This window comes from Symphodus melops (genome assembly GCF_947650265.1).
Source record: "Symphodus melops genome assembly, chromosome: 12".
Classification (NCBI taxonomy): Eukaryota; Metazoa; Chordata; class Actinopteri; order Labriformes; family Labridae; genus Symphodus; species Symphodus melops.
In genome coordinates, this window is record NC_136702.1 from 17,577,608 (window position 1) to 17,597,941 (window position 20,334).

A 20,334-nucleotide genomic window follows, 5' to 3' on the forward strand; every position below is an offset into this window, starting at 1 on the left:
ACCTCTGTTTGTCTGTATGTTTAGATGCTCAGATTCTGCTCGTCCAGAAAACGTCCAATCCTGTTTGCTTCCCTGTGAGAAAGACTGTATCGTTACACCCTTCAGTGAATGGTCAGCCTGCCCATCAGCCTGTATTCCAGGTAGCTGTTTTAAACCTGCATTTCTATTAACTTAGCTTTGTCATGCCTGTCTAATTGCTCCATATCTTTATGAAAGAAATACAGAACAATAATATAATGTAGCATTTATTAGTTTACTTGAAACAAAACATGTTTCATTTAAGCCTAATCATATTCCAAGCAAACTTGAAAAATTTAAATGGTTTCCGTTCTTCCAATGTTTGTTATCATGTGATAACACTATTTGTAAGATTATTTTCAAACAAGAATGTATGTCTTAGTATCAAAATACCGAACACAGCCTTTTTGTAAAGATTGTGTTTTATGTTCAACAGAAAATACAACTGCCACCACACAGTCACGTTACAGGACCATCATTCAGATGTCGGCAAATGGAGGTTATGAGTGTCCAGACACCCTGTATGAAGAGAGAGAGTGTGAATCACTTCCTATTTGTCCAGTGTATAGGTAAAAGTTTATTTATAATAAAATATGTTCTTTTTCATGATATGCCCTAAGCTTAGAGTGAAAAGAAAGTTCCTTATTTTAGACTAGTTATGTTAGTAGATGTATAAACTTCAGTTAGAAAATATGCTAATTCTAGAAAAACAGTAGACATGACAGGGTAACAAGCTCTCAATAATGTGAATGGAAAAGTATTTCTGTTTTTATTTTTACACACAGGTGGAGGACACACAGGTGGCACAGCTGTAAACTGATTCCAGATTCAGTTCAACTTAGATTACATGCACCAGGAGAAGCCTGTGGAAATGGTGTAGAAACCAGAGGTTAGTTTTTCACCCTGACCCCTTATCCATCCATCAAATCATGTAGCCTTCAATCATTTTTTTACAGTCCAAAATCACTATAAAATGTATTTAATTATACTTTAAAATTGAAAATATTCTGTACTCCAGTAACCATACAAATATACTGTTTTTCAAGTCTTCTAGTGCTTTTTACACAAAATGCCACATTCACCCTTTCACACACATTTATAGACAAATGGGAGAGTGTCCATCAGCATTAACTAATTTCTAATGATACAAAGTCATATGCCCCTGGCTATGCCACTCTGGAGCAACTTGGGGTACCATATCTTGCCCAAGAACAACTCGGAATGCAGTAACTTGGTGATGTCAACCTTCCTTATTAGAGATGACTCTACCGCTTAGTCACAGCTGCCCCAACTTTACACAAAGAGCAGGTATAGACTGTACTCTTTACAGCTAATTTACACACATAAAGCAATAATCCACAATAAGCAAGCTCTTGGTTGCAATAATGGTAAAGAAAAATTTCCTTTTTACAAGTAAAAAGTTGGTTGCTGTGCGCTGAATTGAGTGGCAGGAAGTCCTTTTAGTCCGTGTATTTTTTTGTTTTGTGTGTATTGTAGACTGACAATGAGTACAAAACCAAGGGAGTACTTGAGGGAGGACCTCCTGATGTTGCAACAGACACGGTGTCTGGCTAGAGTGATGGGTTGACTAATATAAATGTCCCTAAAGCTGAATCTATCAACAGACTGGATAATATTCACGCAGCATATCACGGCCATGGTTCTGATTTAACAGACAACACTGAGACTCTGTGCAGGCTGGAAGATAGACGATTTATTGGTCAGTGTGGAACCCTTATATACAACAGATGTCACAAATTCCTTCCCACTTTAGATATTTCTGTACATGGTATGAAGAAACACATGACCTTTACTCTTTAAATGTCAAACCTCTATTTGAGGAACACTTCATCATTGTACTGTCAACTGAGGCCATACATTATACTTTTATGATACCTCATATATCGTGTTTCTCTTCACATATGGTAATATCTTCTCAGAATAAATCGTAGTGTGCTAACAGCAAAATCTTCTCTACAAGATGTAACCAAACTGAACGTATTCACAGAAATTCGTACTATCACTAGAGCTAAGCTTCAGGCTAAACATAAGGCTTGGGGATGGACATTTAAACAAGAGCTGGAGGCACTTGTGAAAAACCAAGGACTTATCATGAGTTTAGTCTCATGTGTTTTAAGGAGACCTGGCTTAAAGGGATACTTAACCTGTTGAACATGAATCTGTATCAACATTGGGTCATATAGTTGTAGTAGAAATGCATAAATTTTTAAGTTGGAGCCTTCTCGGCCGAGAAAAGGCCGACATGTCTTTTTGGCTCAAGTGGATGAAAGACAACAACTCCCAGAATGCACAGCACTGCAGACACTGCCGCTGAAGAGGTGCATTCACATGGTTTTGGAAAAATTAGATTATAAATCGTAAAATGCACATGAAACACCTGCTTAAATCAGTTTTGTAAATGTTAACACAATTGTTATTCATGCACGTATTGCAGATCAATGTTTTGCTCCAGTATAAACCGTTGACAATAAGATGTCTACGTTGTTCTTTCAACTTCCCAACTCTGGGCCATCTGAGCAGCACCTGAATGCAGCCTTATTTATGGCTGTTACCAAAACATACAGCGGTTTCCTCAACTGATTCCGAGGAATCAGTCAACAGTCTAAACAGTCAAAGCACATCACAAGTCTGCATAGGAGTGCAGTGGTGACTCAAGCCCAGACTAATGATGGCAGAAGCTCAGGCCCGACCAGCTCAGGAGCACCTGCCAGGGGCTGCTCCCTCACTCTGACATCTCTCCATTAGTGCATGTCCATATAGTCCTGTTTGTGCATGACAGCCTATGCGTGTTGCATGATTCAGAATGTAAAAACCTAGGTCCTTTACCTGCTTTTTATAAACATAACGATAAGCATGGTCTTGTTTCCTGCTCTTTTGTTAATGAGTAAGGTCCTTTACCTGCTTTTTGTAAAGTGTTTCGAGATAACAGCTGTTATGAATTGACGCTATACAAATAAAGATTGATTGATTGATTGATTGATTGATTGATTTTCCCTTTGGGGATCAATAAAGTAAATCTTATTCTATCTTCTTTTCCTTACTGCAAATGGGTGAAGTAACCCTTACACAACATGATCCCAGACACTTCTGTCTACTTAAGTGAGTTTGCATGCACCAGACGTGCAAACTAATTTTGCTTTGCTATAGTACGAGTGGACAGAGATGCGAGAGCGAGTGGAAAGTGCAAAGGTGGGGGAATGGTTTTGTTTGTAAATAATCAGTGGTGTTACCCTGGTCATATAACTTAAAGAAAAGCCGTGCTGTCAGGATATTGAACTTTTGACAGTTGGTCTCAGACTGTAATATGTGCAAAGGGAGTTCTCTTACATTGTTGCCATTGTTTATATTACATTAATGAGGAAACGCTTTTATGCCTAATGCCGAAATATTCATCATGTCTCTTCGATCGTTTCTGAGGTTGTGGGAATAATTCAGCCAAAACTCTATGAATAATCAACCCACATACACTATGCGCCCAATGTGTGCCGTGCAAATTCCAAACTTTGGACATGCCTGAAATCGTTGTGCACTTTAAGTCATCACAATAGTGACCATAGTGACAAAGACAGAGAGGGATAACATTTGTAACATTAGTTTGATAGGTGCTTGTGTGGGAAATGTCAGCCCATGGCTTCAGCAGGGAAGATGGCTGTGCTGCAGGGAGGCAGCCTGTCTGCTCTCACTCAGCTTTTATTCTTTTGTAGTGTCTTATAAATGTTTGTTTCTAAAAGTGTTTTATGCTCTCGATGCAAGAAAAATTCCCCCAGGGGCAATAAAGGTTTCATTCATTCATAAACGTACATAAACGTTGAATAAAATGAAAACTATCAGCTGACCAAACTCACTCCTTGTTTATATCATAGACTGTAAAAATAATGGACGGGACAAGGTCCTCGGTGGAGGGAAGCTTTTATTTTTAGAGCTCCCCCTGCTGACTGGCTGCAGTTATAGGTCATAAACCCCGCCTCCTCAATGATAACAGATGGGATGTGGGTCAAACTGTAAAGTTAAAATATTCGTCACATAATTGTTTTCCAAACCTAAACTCTGCTGTGATCATTAGTTATTATCACCCTACACGGTGTTCAAGTGCTCATTTTTCTGTGAAGTTCGTTATAAATAAGTTATTTGAGGTTAAAAAACGGTTTTACGTCATACATGGCGATGATTGACAGTGAAAGTGACAGTGACAGTAAATATAAAGACAGTGACAAGCAGTAATAAATATGAAAGCAGAGAGAGAAAGAGGGAGAAAGAGATAAAAGTTTCTGGTGCCATTTCCCCCGGTAGTCTAGACCTACAGCAGCATAACTATGACCTGGTCTATACCTAAGCCAGCCCTAACTATAAGATTTATCAAAAAGAAAAGTTTCAAGTCTATTCTTAAAAGTAACTAGTGTGTCTGCCTCCAGGACCCCGACTGGTAGACGATTCCAAAGGAGCGGTGCCTGATAACAAAAGGCTCTACCTCCCATAGTACATTTAGTGACTGAAGGTATCACGAGCAGGCCTGCATTCTGGGAGCATAATGTTCTCGATTGGTAGTATGGTACAATTAACTCTTTAAGATAGGATGGTGCCTGACCATTTAGAGATTTGTAGGTGAGAAGAAGGATTTTAAATTCTATTTTAGATTTTATAGGGAGCCAGTGGAGAGAAGCCAATACAGGAGTAATGTTGTCCCTTTTCCTAGTTCTAGTCAGAACACGAGCTGAAGCGTTTTGGACTAGCTGAAGGGTCTTTAGAGATTTACCATAGCACCCTGATAAAAGAGAATTACAGTAATCCAACCTGGAGATCACAAATACATGAATTACTTTTTCAGCATCATTTTGCGACAAGATCTGCTTGATATTAGAGATATTATGAAGGTGAAAATAAGCTGTCCTTGAAATTTGTTTAATGTGGGAATCAAAGGACATATCCTGATCAAAGAAACTCCTAAATTCTTAACAGTGTTACTAGAGGCCACGTTGATACCACTAAGGGCCGTTGTATCAGAAAAAGTCTCTTATTATTGAAAAAGTTTTTGTGATTGGACCTAGGATCATAATAACTTCAGTCTTGTCCGAGTTGAGCAGCAAGAAGTTTCTGGTCATACAGGTCCTAATGTCCTTAAGCAGGCTTCCAGTTTACGTAGCTGGTTGGTGTCACCTGGCTTCATTGATATGTATAACTGAATATCGTCTGCATAGCAATGAAAGTTTATGGAGTGTTTTCTCATAATACTATCTAGAGGAAGCATATATAATAAGAAGAATTGGTCCAAGCACTGATCCTTGAGGCACTCCATGGCTAACTTTGGTGCACATAGAGGACTCATCATGAATATGCACAAACTGAGATCTGTCTGATAAATAGGATTTAAACCAACTTAAAGCAGTCCCTGTAACTCCAATAAATTGTTCTAGTCTCTGTAACAGGATCTGATGGTCAATCATGTCAAAAGCAGCACTTAGATCGAACAGGACAAGCACAGATAGAAGTCCCCTGTCGGAGGCTAACTGAAGATCATTTGTTACTCTAACTCGTGCAGTCTCAGTGCTATGGTAAACTCTAAATCCCGACTGAAAGTCCTCAAACAAGCTGTTGTCATAGAGAAAGTCACACAATTGATTAGCTACCACTTTCTCTAAGATCTTAGAGATAAAAGGAAGGTTAGATATAGGTCTATAGCTAGAGTTCCTGACTCAAGAGTAGGCTTTTTAAGGAGCAGTTTAATTACAGCTACTTTAAATGACTGGGGTACATAACCTGCCACTAAAGATATATTGATCATATCTAGTATGGAGCTGCTAACTAAGGGAAATACTTCCTTAAACAGCTTGGTTGGGATTTCATCTAAAAGACAGGCTGACGGTTTAGACGCAGAAATAATCGCATTTAGTTCCGGAAGGTTAATTGGAGAGAAACAGTCGAGGCTAGTATCAGAATTTGGAACTGTTTCTGGCCAAAGTCCTGCGAGAAAACGCTGTGGAAGGAGGTCAACGCTGATCTCTGCAACATCCTAGGAGGGATGAAAGGCACCATCATGAAGAAGTTGGAAGGAATGGGCAACCTAATCTATGCCTATGGAGCAGAACAGTTGGGAGTGGCCAAAGGCAAGCAGTCTACTCCATCAATTCCCACCAAGTCTAGAAGGCAGAGGGAAATAGGCCGCCAAGTCAAGGAGAGGAGGCACCTCAAAAAGCAATGGAGGAAGGCCACAGAGGAGGAGAAGGAGGGAATAAACCTGCTGCAGGACGAGATCCAGAGCAGGCTTGCAACACTTAGGAGACCTGAAAACCTCCTGAAGAAACGCAGAAGGAAGGAGCAAACAAGATCACGCTTCTACAAAGTCCCCTTCAAATTTGCGAAGTGTCTCTTCACGAAGGAGAAGAGTGGAAGTCTCTCAGTGTCAAAGGCCAACCTGGAAGAACATCTGAAAAAGTCCTGTACAGATGACCGACACCAGAAGAGGCTACACTTCCATCTGACATGCCACCACTCAGTCCACCAGAGTACGAGCTAGACATCAGTCCACCCAGGTGGAGTGAAGTGGTCAAAACCGTGCATAAAGCAAGGGCTGCATCAGCCCCAGGCCCCAACGGAGTCCCATACAGGCTCTTGAAAAACGTGCCAGGTGTCCTGCGATGCCTCTGGAAACTGATGAAAGTTGTGTGGCAAAAGAAGGAGATACCAACATCCTGGAGGAGAGCCGGAGGGGTCCTTATTCCCAAGGAAAAGGACTCATCAGAAATCGGCCAGTTCCGCCAGATCAAAATAGATGTCGAGGGAAAAATCTTCTTCAGCGTGGTCGCTCATAGGCTGGCAGGATACCTGCAAAGAAACAACATGATTGACACGTCAATCCAGAAAGCAGGCATTTCAGGCTTCTCAGGATGTGTGGAACATGCTAGTGTCATCTGGCATCAGATACAGGTTGCCAAGAAGGAGGGGAAAGATCTCCACGTGGTGTTCCTGGATCTTGCGAATGGCTTTGGCTCAGTCCCTCACAACCTCTTGTGGACAGCCTTTGACTACTTCAGAGTCCCACCAGCTCTTACCACCCTGGTCAAGGCCTATTTCCAGGACATCCAGCTCTTTGTGGCAACATCAGAGTACACCACGGCGTGGCAACATCTAGAGTTGGGAATCATGGCCGGCTGCACCGTCTCCCCGCTGGCCCTCACCCTAGCCATTGAGGTCATCATACGGGCCTCTCGATGGGTGCTTGGCGGTCAGCAAATAAGATCTGGGCTGAGGCTGCCACCAGTCAGAGCCTATATGGATGACCTCACGACATTGACCACGACCAAGGCTTGCACAGTTTGGCTGCTAGGAAAACTCCAGAACAACATCGAGTTGGCTCGCATGAGGATCAAGCCGAGCAAGTCCAGGAGCATCTCCATTGTCAAGGGGTAGCTGTCAGACCACCGCTTCTACATTGGCGAGGAACCCATTCCAACGGTCTCCGAAAAACCTGTGAAGAACCTAGGTCGCTGGTATGATGCTTCCCTCAAAGACAAAGAGCAGGTGGAGCAGCTCAGAAAGGAGGTAGCCGGTGGTCTGGAGAACATTGATAGAACCCTACTTCCGGGCAAGCTGAAGCTCTGGTGCATGCAGTATGGACTACTTATGGTCTTCTGTGGCCACTAACCCTCTATGAAGTTCCGACCTCAAAAGGTGGAAAAGCTGGAGAGACTGGTGAACTCGTATGCAAGGAAGTGGCTTGGCCTTCCCAGGTGCCTGAGCAGCATTGGGTTCTATGGCAAAGGGATGTTACATTTGCCAATTTCCAATCTGACAGAGGAGTATAAGTGCGGCAAGGTCCAACTGGAGATGATGCTGCTGGATTCGAGCGATCCATTTGTAGCCCAAGTGGCACCCATCCTGGCCACTGGAAGGAAGTGGTCCCTGTTGGCTGTAACTAAGCAGGCAAAGGCAGCACTCAGACACAGGGACATCGTGGGCCGAGTTCAGGAAGGGAGGAGTGGGCTACACCAGCCTGGAGTAAGGCCAATCCGGCTGAGAGACGCATGCTGGTGGTCCAGGAGGTACGGCGGGAAGAGGAAGCAGGAAGGCGCGCGCAAGCTGTGACGCAGGCAAAGCAAGGGCAGTGGATGGCATGGGAAGGAGTAGAGAAGAGAATAATCTCCTGGAAAGATCTGTGGGAGATGGAGGCATTCAGGGCGAGCTTTACCATCAGGGCTGGCTATGATGTATTGCACTCTCCGGCAAACCTAAGCCAGTGGTATGGCGTAGACCCCACGTGGGGCACTATGTCCAAGTCCGGCAACCCCGCGGCACATCTTGGCGGGATGCAGGACCAGTCTCACCCAGGGCCGTTACACCTGGCAACACAACCAGGTGCTATGGTGTTTTGCAGCGGTGCTGGAGGGCCAACGCAGAGGCGTGAATGCCCTTCCTCCCCCGTCGTCCCATTGGCAGTCAACACCATTTGTCCGAGAGGGACAGGTCAGCCTCGCCACCATAAGAGCACGAGACTGGAAGCTGCTGGCAGACCTGGACAAGAAACTCTGTTTCCGACTTGAGATCGCCTCCACCAACCTGCGACCGGACCTTGTTTTGTGGTCACCCTCTCTCAAGCTTGTTTATATCATAGAGCTTACGGTGCCCTGGGAAGGTGCAGTGGAGGAGGCCTACGAGCGAAAGAAGCTGAGGTATGCTGACCTCGCAGCAGATGCCCAACAACAAGGCTGGAAGGCGATGGTACGCCCAGTTGAAGTAGGCTGCAGAGGGTTTATTGCCACCTCAACATCCAGGCTACTCAGGGAGATGGGAGTGCGAGGGAAGGCCCACCGACAGGCTGTCAAGGACCTCTCTAGGGCTGCTGAGAAAGGGAGCCAGTGGCAATGGATGAAAGGAAAGGATCCGACCTTGGCATTCAAACGAGTTGATGGCATCTAGGGAGTGAACCTGGGACGCTGGGTCTCACTGCTGAACCCTCTGGAGGTGTCGTGGGTCAATTAGCGAAACACCAGCGAAAGAGGGTGCCCACTTGACAACCCGAAGGATGCCATCACTCACCTGAATTCCACAGAGTCCCTTCAGTGCCTTAAGTGTGAATGTATTGAGGGATATCAACACCTACTATACAACAGATCTGCTGTATCCAAAATATAGGAGGAATCTGCACTGAGTAAAGGTAGTAGGTTGCTAATTTTGTCTCTAATGTTTAGAATTTTATCATTAAAAAAGCTCATGAAATCATTATTGCTAAGGGCTAAAGGAATGGATGGTTCGATGAGCTATAACTCTCTGTCAGACTAGCTACAGTGCTGAAGAGGTAGCTAGGATTGTTTTTATTTTCTTCAATAAGAAACGAGTAATAGGCAGTGCGGGCCTGTTGTAGAGCGTTCATATATCTATTATGACTATCTTGCCAAATTAAACGAGATTCTTTCGTTTTGGTGGAGCGACACATTCTTTCAAATTTACGTGATGTTAGTTTTAGAGTACGGGTTTCTGAGTTGTACCAAGGAGCTAGTCTCTGTCGTTTGATTGCCTTCTGTTTTAGGGGGGCGATTGAATCCAGAGTAACTCTCAGTGAATTCACCGCACTATCTACAAACTGATCAAGCTGAGAGGGACTAAAGTGATTATAAGAGTTTTCAACTGGGTTAGGGCATGGTAAGAAAAATTCAAAAGTTACTAGGAAATGGTCTGATATCAGAGAATTTTCCAGAAAAACCGACAAGTTATTAAGTTCAATACCATAAGCTAAAACAAGATCCAGTGTGTGGTTATCGATGAGTAGGTTTGTTTACACCCTGAGTGAAGCCAATAGAGTCTAACAGTGACATGAAAGCTGTGCTAAGACTGTCATTAACAACATCCACATGGATATTGAAATCACCTACAACAATAATTCTATCACTGCTAAGAACTATGTTTGATAGAAATTCTGCAAATTCAGATAGAAATTCTGAATATGGGCCAGGAGGGCGGTAAACTACAACAACTAGAAGTGAAAAAAGTGACTGAAAAACTGAAAAGTTTTAGAGACTGGATGTGAAAGACTGAGTGCAAGACTTTCAAAAGAGGAATAATTCTTTTGTAGTTTTGTTCGAGGATTAATTACAAGACCAGAATTAAAAATAGCTGCTACCCCACCACCTCGGCCAGTGTCTCGAGCTATATGGGTATTTAAATAACTGGGAGGGGTGGATTTATTTTAACTAACATATTCATCCTGAGAAAGCCAGGTTTCTGTTAAACAAAGTAAATCAATATGATTCTCTGACATTAGATCATTTACTAAGAGAGATTTAGATGCCAGGGATCGCATTTGATTGTCAGATTTGTTTGCAAAATCGTATTCATAGTTTTTATTTTGATTACATTTTCATGATTTACGTGTTTTTCTATTGAGGCTTGGATTGCTTATAATGACAGGTCTGGGCCGGAGAACAGACACAGTATCTATAGTGTAAGTAGGGTTACAGCTATAAGAAGATCTAACTGAGTTACAGTTAGATTTACAGTCATAAGGACAGCTATAGTGGCAGGTAAACAGATTTAAAGGAAGCGCATAGAAGTGTGTATGACTGCAGCTCTGCCTCCTGGTCTGAACTCTGATGAGTTGTCATGGTTTGATACTAATAAACTCTGCTACATTTCTAGATATTAGAGCTGCACCAACCAGAGTAGCATCTCTAGCTAGCAGACCAGGCTTTCCCCAAAAGGACTGCCAGTTATCTATGAAGTCCACATCATTTGCTGGACACCACCTCGATAGCCAGCGGTTAAATGAAGACATGCGGCTATACATGTCATCACTGGTCAAATTTGGGAGAGGACTAGAGAAAACTACGGAATCCAACATCGTCTTTGCAAAACTACACACCGACTCCACATTAACCTTAGTAGTTTTCGACTGGTGAAGTCGGGAGTCATTAGTGCCGACATGAATTACAATTGTATCAAATCTACGTTTAGCCTTTATCAGCAGCTTTAAGTGAGCTGTGATGTCGCCTGCTCTGGCCCCGGGTATACACCTAGTAACTATGCCCGTTGACTTCGCTAACTTCACGTTTCTGACTATGGAGTCTCCAATTATCAGAGTTTTTGTCTCAGCAGGTGTGTCGCTGAGTGGGGAAAATGTGTTTGAAACATAAAGTGGTTGGTGGTGAACCGTGTGCCTCGTTTTGTGACTATGTCTCCCTCGGATAGTAACCCAGCCACTGCCTCCCGGCTGCTCGGGAGCTACCGGGGGAGATTTAACACTATGTTGGCCTGCACCGGCTACAGGTGGCTGGCTAACTACTGCTGCGTACGATGGCTGTGACTCTGACTCAAAGGTGCAGAGCCAGCTCTCTGACTCAGACACCCTCGCCTCCAGAGCTATGAATAAACTACATTTAATACAGATACCTTTATCAGTTAAGGAGGACGAGGAGTAGCTATACATCTGACACACAGAACAAGAGAGAGCACTAGAGGCAGGGAGAGAAGCCATCGTAGGAGAAGCTAACTGCTAAGTTAGCATGAGAGTACGTAGTTTAACACAAACAAAAGAATAAATAGCTTGCAAGAGTGCTTGGTGAATACTTCTATTAGTCGAAGTGTGCAGTGATTTAGAGACAACAACTGTAAGAAACTACACAAGATAAACAATTTAGCTTTAGCTCTATCGATCGGTAAAGTAGCAGCGAGACACAACAGGAAGTGATGCAATACGCTCATCGTAGGACATCAGGACACCAGGAGTCTCGGATCTTTTGTCATGCATGTGCAATGAAGCGGCCAATAAGTTAGTCTGTGTGCTGTTTGATACAATGGCTGAGACTAGGAGTGAAAGTACAGAGGCCTTCATGTAAGATGAGAAGAGAAAAGTGAGTGTGATCGAACAGGAACAGTCTATCATATAACAAAACCTAAATAGCACAATAACGCTAGGATCCCCTGCTTTAGCAACGCTAGCAAGCTAAAGTTTTTTGTCTGAGTTATTTGGGCAGACGTTGACTGATGTATGTAAAGAAAAGATGTCAACCGATTAGTGGTTGTTTGTATGCCAACTCGGTCCACGTCAGCAGAAGTTTAGCCCGTAGCATGATAATACAACCAGTATATTGTTACTTTAGCTCCAGTTGCTACTTTTCTGAGCAGCACTAAGTGCAAACTTTCTCGCTTTTCTCACTAAAACCCCTGATATATATATATATATATATATATATATATATATATACACACATATATACACACACACACATATATATTTCAATCAGGAGAGACAAGTGATCTTAAGAAATGTATTTTTTACAGTGATAATGTAACTTACAAATAATGTGATTTGACATTGGTGGAGGACTGATGATTTGATGAGACTGAATGGGATAAGAATCGATGGAAGATGACTCTGCTGCGGAAGATGGCGGTGATGGGGAGGTGGATGGGCGCACGAAGCCAGCTTTAAAGAACTAGGGAAGAGAAAGAAGTATACTTAAAAGGAGAGCTGAACGATGATAGGCTGAAAACGAATGAGGAACGCCATGCCATTGGTTAGATAAGGTCCGGTGATAGAACAGTTGATTAACCCACAGACTGCCCAAACTGACAGCTCGAGAATGACAGCAGAAATGAGATAGCGTGAAAAGGGTGACTGAGAAACCTGATTCGTGGATCACTTAAAGTCTTCCTTACTGAACTTACGCTAAGCTTAAATTTTTGTTGACCACTCAAATATTTCTAAAAGTTATCAAAACCAGGGAAATTCGTAATTTTATATTTGTAATGGGACATGTCTTGTAGGCTGCCAGCATGATGCGCCGCAATGACAGACACAAAATGTTTATGTTACGTAAAAGACTGTTGCATAAGCTACCGCTAGCTTCTACTGAAGGCTGCCGTTCTGTCACTGTATGTGCTGCTGTGATAAAAACGCCATGTAAGTTATATTTGGATTCAATGTCAGTACACATATTGTCTTTCTGAGGTCGGTTTAGCCTGTTCATGTAGATTCCCCCACCCCAGGACCTGCAGGATCATTAAAGTAAAAGCATATTGTTAATATTAAAGTCTCCACCTTTTGCAAAATCAGTTTCCCAATCAGTTTCCCAAGCCAGACGGACCGAGGCTTGGGAACGCCTCGGTCGACCCCGAGGCCTGATCCCGGAGGGACATGCCTGGTCACCTCCCTAGGTAGGCGTCCAGGGGGCATCTGGAACAGATGCCCAAACCACCTCAACTGACTCCTCTCGATGTGAAGGAGTAGCGTTCTTCACCACGACGGACTGATACAACGACCGCATTACTGCGGACGCCGCACCGATCCGTCTGTCGATCTCACGCTCCATCTTCCCCTTACTCATGAGCAAGACCCCGAGATACTTGAACTCCTCCACCTGGGGCAAGGACTCCTACCGACCCGAAGAGGGCAAGCCACCTTTTTCCGGTCGACAACCATGGCCTCAGATTAAGAGGTGCTGATCTTCATCCCAGCCGCCTCACACTCGGTAGTGAACCGCCCCAGTGCGCGCTGAAGGTCCGGGTTCGATGGAGCCAACAAGACCACATCATCTGCAAAAAGCAGAGACGAGATCATATGGTACCTGAACCAGACCCCCTCCGGCCCCTGGCTGCACCTAGAAATTCTGTCCATAAAAGTAATGAACAGAACCGGTGACAAAGGGCAGCCCTGCCGGAGGCCAACGCGCACCGGGAACAGGTCCGACTTGCTGCCACCAATGCAAACCAGACTTCTGCTCTGGTCGTACAAGGTCCGGACCACCCTTAGCAAAGGACCCCGAACCCCATACTCTTGGGGGTGGGGGGTGCTCCGACAGTATGGTTCCAAAATACCAAATAAAACTCTGGAGGTATAACATGAAAGCCAGGAGATTTTTCCTTTTACATATCAGCTGCAGCTGCTTGTAATTATTGTAAGGTGATCTTTTCAGCCAACTGCTTTGAATCCAACTCTGTGAGACATGGTAACTGTATTCTACTGAGGAAGGCGTCACATTTCCTCTTGTCAAAAGCCACCTCTGATTCATATGTAAAAATTGCGGAAAGTGTCATTAATCTCAATGGAATCAGTCAATATATCACCATTTAGTGTTTTGATCGATTGAATATCAGCAAACTGTTCGCCCTGCCTGATCATCATAGCAACCAAATGGCTTGGTCTGGAACCATGGAAATAATACCGTTGCCTGGTCCTGTGGATGAGAAACTCCGAACGGTGTCTCAGAATAGAATTTATATATTTTTTTAATGAACTTCCGTTGTAAATCTACTCGATCAGCATAATTCGCTTGAAGAGTTGCAACTAAGTTAGCGTATATAGTGTCCAGACTTTCTAATTTAGACAGGCGGGCTTTGCGCAGATTGGACACAAATAATGTGACACGACCCCTAATAAATCCTTTAACGGCATACCACAATATTCGAGGATCAACAACCGATCCTGCGTTAATCTCCAAAAAATTATTTTAATTCCTTTGCAAAGCAAGTCCTAAATTCTTCATTATTCAACAGCATAGTGTTCAGTCACCATCGAGGAGCATGGGAAGACAGGGTACTAAATGTAGCTGAGAGGAGAACACCTTTGTGATCTGATAGTGCCATGGCTAATAACGATACATCTACACAATTAACGTTGGGGCGAAGTAAATAGTCTATTCTGGCGAAGGAATTAAGAATGAGAAATCATTAAAAAAGGGGTTGGTAGCACGCCATAAATCAATCAATCAGCCCTGTATCATTGGCCCATGTTCGCAAAGCAAAAGATGCCTGTTTTTGATCTGCGGTCTGTCCAAAACCGGATCCCAAACGGCATTGAAATCAGCACCCACTACAATGAATAATCAGGTCAACCCAGAATAACATTAGTTAAAGTATCATAGAATTCTACATGAAATACATTGGGTGTATAAGCAGATACCAATGCTATTTTCCTATTGAGATATTCTGTTCTCGCAACAACCAATCGTCCCGCTGTATCTGACGAGATATTAACCACTTTAATTGTCAAGCACCTTCTCCCTTCATCTTGTTAGAAGCTGATGAGGAGGCTATGACATGATAAGATTTATCAGCAAGTCTCCTAATGTCAGTATCGAAGAGATGAGTTTCACTTAATAGTGCCAAGTCAACTTTCTTTCATCTAAGGATGCCTAATACACTGTATCTTTTGTGAGGTGCATTGAGACCACCAGTGTTCCAAACTAATATCAGATTCAACATGAATATGTATAAGTATTAAGATAAACAAGCCCTGTATCAACAATGTGCACCATTTCAGGGTACCCAAATAACTAAATAAAGACTGATTATCTAACCTAGGTCTTCCCGTGCCCTTGCTTATATTAAAAGGTATGACCAAAAAACAAAGTGTGAAAGAAAAAACATAGAAAAAACACAGAAAAACTAAAAACCCGAACAACCCTGGAGAAGAACGCCCCCTCTCCCCCTCCCACAGTAAAAACCCTTGCATCAAGCAAACACTGGTTTGCCAAAAAATCCTCCCCTGCCAATATAACAATACAATCCGTGAACATAGCTGGAAATGGGAAGCAAAGATTAACAGTCAACCCACTCCACAACCCCACTCTAAAACATGATCCATCATTTAGATAGATATGTGAAAAGGAACAGCCAACTGCCAACAGTCCTACACCATAAGATAGGAGAAATAAAAACAACAAATGACACCTGTTGCTTAACTTAAGCATAACCCAGCCAGACGCCTATAATTATAAACTAAAACGTTGTTACAGCAATATGTGGCTCATTATAGGTGCAAATTGTAAATCATTAATGTCACTTACCCCAAAGTTACCCGTCAATGCTTTGTGTAGGCAGATGAACAAGAAAAAAACACTTTTACAACTCTAAATACAATGTCCAGTGTACTCGTACAGTCGCTTGGTACAGTCAAAGGGGTGATGCTGAGGTGAATGCTGAAGCGGTGGCCAGTCGTCTGCTGCATCTCCCCTGCGATTGCCCGTGGGCACAGCTCTGCCAACCGCCTGGTCAGCCTCGGGTCTCCGTCCGTTCTGATGCTGTGTCGCCACAGAGTTTAAGAAGGTCTCCGCTTCTTCTGGTGAGTGGAACACCCGAAGACAGCACCATCTTTAAGCTTGAGAACTCCCGGGTATAGCAGAAACGACTCCACTCATTTGGCTCGGGCGGTCGTCATGGCCCAGGAAAAGGCTTGCCTGCGTTTTTAATGAGCTGTAAATCTCAATTTACGACTGTCGACAGTAGGAGGATTTTTCCTAGTAGCTCTGATGATGTCTTGTAGCGTAGTGTAACAAAGGCAGTGTCAGCAGCCTCTCTCCGTCCCTCTGGGTCGCTCCGCTGTATATCCTGTGGGCGTGCAAAATTTCCAGCAGTACATCTTTCAGAAACGGAAACCACTTTAGCAACGAGCGCTTCAAGTACTGCACTGCATTGGGCCCTTCTTCTCCCTCCTTTAGCCCAAGCAGGCGAATGTTGCAACATCTGAGAGAGAAAGAGTCAGGTCTTCTTTAAGTCCACAAAACAGTTTGTGGCAGCTAAAAAAAAAACCTGTAGCTGACTGGCGGCGCGAGCAGACGCAGCGGCCCCTCGCTCTCCCTATAGAACGGTGTTTTCACTTTTTTTTTTCTTACTTTCTTTCTTTCTTTCTTTTGACTTTTCCCATTGTTCTTACTATGGCAAAACTCAATTACAGCCGCAAGTTTCTACTGGACTCAAACAGTAATGGCATTTCTGTGGATTTATTACCAGAATCCCTAAAACAACAGCTTCAAACTTTGGGATTACTTCGCAAGCCAGTTTACCCCCTGGAGAGGAGACGTAAACGCAAACGGTGTGAACGAAAACAAAAGAGAGGTAAACGTGGAGGAATAAAAGCGAGGCTCGCTAAAATGCCCTACAGGACCGCTCTTCCGACTCTTTTGCTGGCAAATGTAAGATCTTTGGACAATAAAATGGACCACATAGAGCTGATGAGAGCTACGCATCGCAACGTTAGGGACAGCTGTGCGTACATATTCACAGAGACATGGCTGAACGAACACATCCCGGACTCCGCCGTTCAGCTTCAACAATTCACATGCTACCGTTCAGACAGAATCCTTGTTAAAGGAGGAAAGAAGAAAGGTGGTGGAGTCTGTGTCTACATCAGAGACCCTTGGTGTCGGGATGCAGCTGTGGTATGTAAACACTGTTCACCGCTGGTGGAGTTTATGATCATAAAGTGCCGTCCTTTCTATCAACCGAGGGAGATTACAGCGACCCTGCTCGTCGTTGTGTATATCCCCCCCACTAACAACAACGCGGATAGAGTCGATGCACTTTGGGAACTTTACAACGCCATCAGTGAGCAGCAGACAGCCCACCCAGACGGATTTTTCATCATTGCAGGGGACTTTAACCATGCAAATCTCAAGACGGTTTTACCCCATTTCCACCAACACGTGAACTTCCCCACAAGAGAAGGTAACACCTTAGACATGATTTACACATCTGTTAAAGGTGCTTACAAGGCGTCACCCCTCCCCCACACTGGCCACTCTGACCACATCAGTGTAATGCTAATGCCAGCTTACAGACCCAGGGTTAAAGTCACCAAACCAGTTCTGAAGCAGGTATGTGTGTGGCCAGAGGGGGCTTCTGCTGCACTGCAGGACTGCTTTGAAACCACAGACTGGGAGATGTTTAAGCAGGCAGCCACGTACAACAACCACACAAACATTGAGGAGTACTCTGACACTGTTACCTCCTACATCAGCAAATGCATTGATGATGTCACCACCACCAGAACCATCACCACCCGGGCTAACCAGAAGCCATGGCTGACAGGAGAGGTACGCGGGCTACTGAGGGCCAGGAACATCGCCTTCAGAGCTGGGGATGCAGTCGGCCTAAGAACAGCGATGGCCAACCTGTCCCGTGGCATCAGGAAAGCTAAACATAGCTACTCACTTAAAGTAACCAGACACTTCAAGGACAGCAGAGACGCGCAGAGCCTGTGGCGTGGTATCCAGACCATCACGGACTACAAACCCAAGCCACAGACCTGTGACAACAACACCTCTCTGCTGAACGACCTAAACAGCTTCTTTGCCAGGTTTGAAGCAAACAATAGCATGCCCGCACAGAAGACCACTCCTCCTCCCCACGACCAGACCCTGTGCCTGACTGCAGCCAGCGTGAAGAGAACCTTCTCCAACATCAACACCCGCAAGGCTGCAGGTCCAGACAACATCCCTGGCCATGTGCTGAAGGACTGTGCAGAGGAGCTCAAAGATGTCTTCACAGACATTTTCAACACTTCTGAGGCAGACTGTTGTTCCAGCATGCTTCAAAATGACCACCATCATACCCATTCCAAAGAAGCCATCACCATCCACTCTCAATGACTATAGACCCGTTGCACTGACCCCAATCATCATGAAGTGCTTTGAAAGATTAGTCATGGCCCACATCAAATCCTCCCTTCCCTCCACCCTGGACCCCTACCAGTTTGCATACCGGGGCAACAGATCAACCGAGGATGCAATCTGCTCTGCTCTTCACCCAGCCCTCACCCACCTGGACTCCAAAAACTCATACGTCAGAATGCTGTTCATAGACTTCAGTTCAGCATTCAACACCATCATCCCTCAGCAGCTGATCGGCAAACTGGACCATCTGGGGCTCAGCACTTCCCTGTGCAACTGGCTGCTGGACTTCCTCAGCGAGAGGCCTCAGACTGTGCGGGTTGGCGGCAACGCATCAAAAACCACCATCCTGAGCACTGGGGGCCCCCAAGGCTGTGTGCTCAGCCCCCTGCTCTTCACGCTGCTGACCCACGACTGCACTCCATCCTTCAGCAGCAACCACATTGTGAAGTTTGCGGACGACACAACAGTGGTCGGTCTCATCTCCAACAACGATGAGACGCACTACAGGAGGGAGGTGGGCCAACTGGCCACGTGGTGCAAAGACAACAACCTCTTCCTGAATATCGACAAGACCAAGGAGGTTGTTGTCGACTTCCGGAGGGCCCCCACTCCCAAACCCCCCCTGACCATCGACGGTGCTGCTGTGGAGAGAGTGAGCAGCATCAAGTTCCTGGGGGTCCACATCAGTGAGGATCTCTCCTGGACAGCAAACACCACATCACTGGCCAAGAAGTCCCAGCAGTGCCTCTACTTCCTCCGTAAGATGAAGAGAGCACGAGCATCCCGACCCATCATGTGCTCCTTCTATAGAGGCACCATCGAGAGCATCCTGACCAGCTGCATCACTGTGGGGATGGGGAGCTGCACTGCTGCCAACCACAAGACCCTGCAGCGCACAGTGAAGGCGGCTGAACGGATCATCGGTGTCCCGCTCCCCTCTCTTCTGGACCTCTACGGCACCCGCCTCACCCGCAAAGCAACCCGCATTGTGAATGACCCCACCCCTCACACAGCCTCTTCAGCCTCCTGCCATCGGGGAGACGGTCCCGCAGCCTGCGGGCCGGCTCTACCAGACTGAGAAACAGCTTCTTCCACCAAGCTGTCAGGAAGCTGAACTCTCTCCCCTCTCTTCCCTCCCCTCTGCCCCCATGAACACTGAACATTGGAACCTCCTCCTGTTTGAACATTGAAACAGAACCCTGGTCACTTATTGCACATTGCACGCATGCACAAGTTTCACCTTTCTTATAATCTTGTTCTATACTCCATTTTATTTAACTTAATACTTTTGCACATTTAGGTTTATTAATGTAAATATTATTTATCTTTTTTACCTCTTTTTTTACCTTGTTTTATTTTATTTACCTTTTTCTTATCTACATTGCACCGTGGGGAGGGGGGAAACGTAATTTCGATTTCACTGTATGTCTGACATATTTTGGAATTGACAAATAAAGAACCTTGAACCTTGAGCCTAAAATTAGGAAACAAGCTTGAAATTCGGGAATCAGCTTCTCACTTTGGGAGAAAATGCAAGTGCGACCGCAGCTGTAGCAAAAAAAAAAGACCCTCTCCTTCCTCACTTCAATGATGAACCATTCAGTCCACAATAAGCTATTTATTAACAATAACCGCAAAATTGACTTAACTTGTGGGAGAGCACTGGCCAAAAACCCAACATACAATCTTAGTCATAAACCCAAACGACATTGCCTGAAACAAAGTAAGGAAAAGAAAATACATGCATCTCGCCTACCTCCCTGAAAGAAAAACAGGAGATATTTGTCAAGGTACCTTTTTTGTTTTACTTTCGAGTTAAGACCAGAAAAGTGTCTGTAGTGTTCCCAGATTGAAAGCATGTCTCATTGACCTTTAGAGCTCTCTATTTAGATATGATTAGAAAATTATCTGTGACATT

At 44.4% G+C, this 20,334-nt stretch overlaps 1 protein-coding gene and 1 long non-coding RNA gene across 7 annotated transcripts in view; one reads left to right on the forward strand and one right to left on the reverse strand.

The window, feature by feature from the left end:
- The window catches only part of thsd7ba (thrombospondin, type I, domain containing 7Ba), a 419,860-nt gene that overhangs the window by 278,595 nt on the left and 120,931 nt on the right, over positions 1 to 20,334 (forward strand). For all 6 annotated transcript variants that reach the window (XM_079357145.1, XM_079357149.1, XM_079357150.1 and 3 more), the window contains 3 exons: positions 25 to 140; positions 455 to 587; positions 804 to 907. In XM_079357145.1, the coding sequence (XP_079213271.1) occupies positions 25 to 140; positions 455 to 587; positions 804 to 907 (353 nt within the window). The remainder of the gene's footprint in view (positions 1 to 24; positions 141 to 454; positions 588 to 803; positions 908 to 20,334) is intronic.
- The window catches only part of LOC306832475, a 64,988-nt gene that overhangs the window by 36,705 nt on the left and 7,949 nt on the right, over positions 1 to 20,334 (reverse strand). The gene's annotated exons all lie outside the window — the stretch shown is intronic.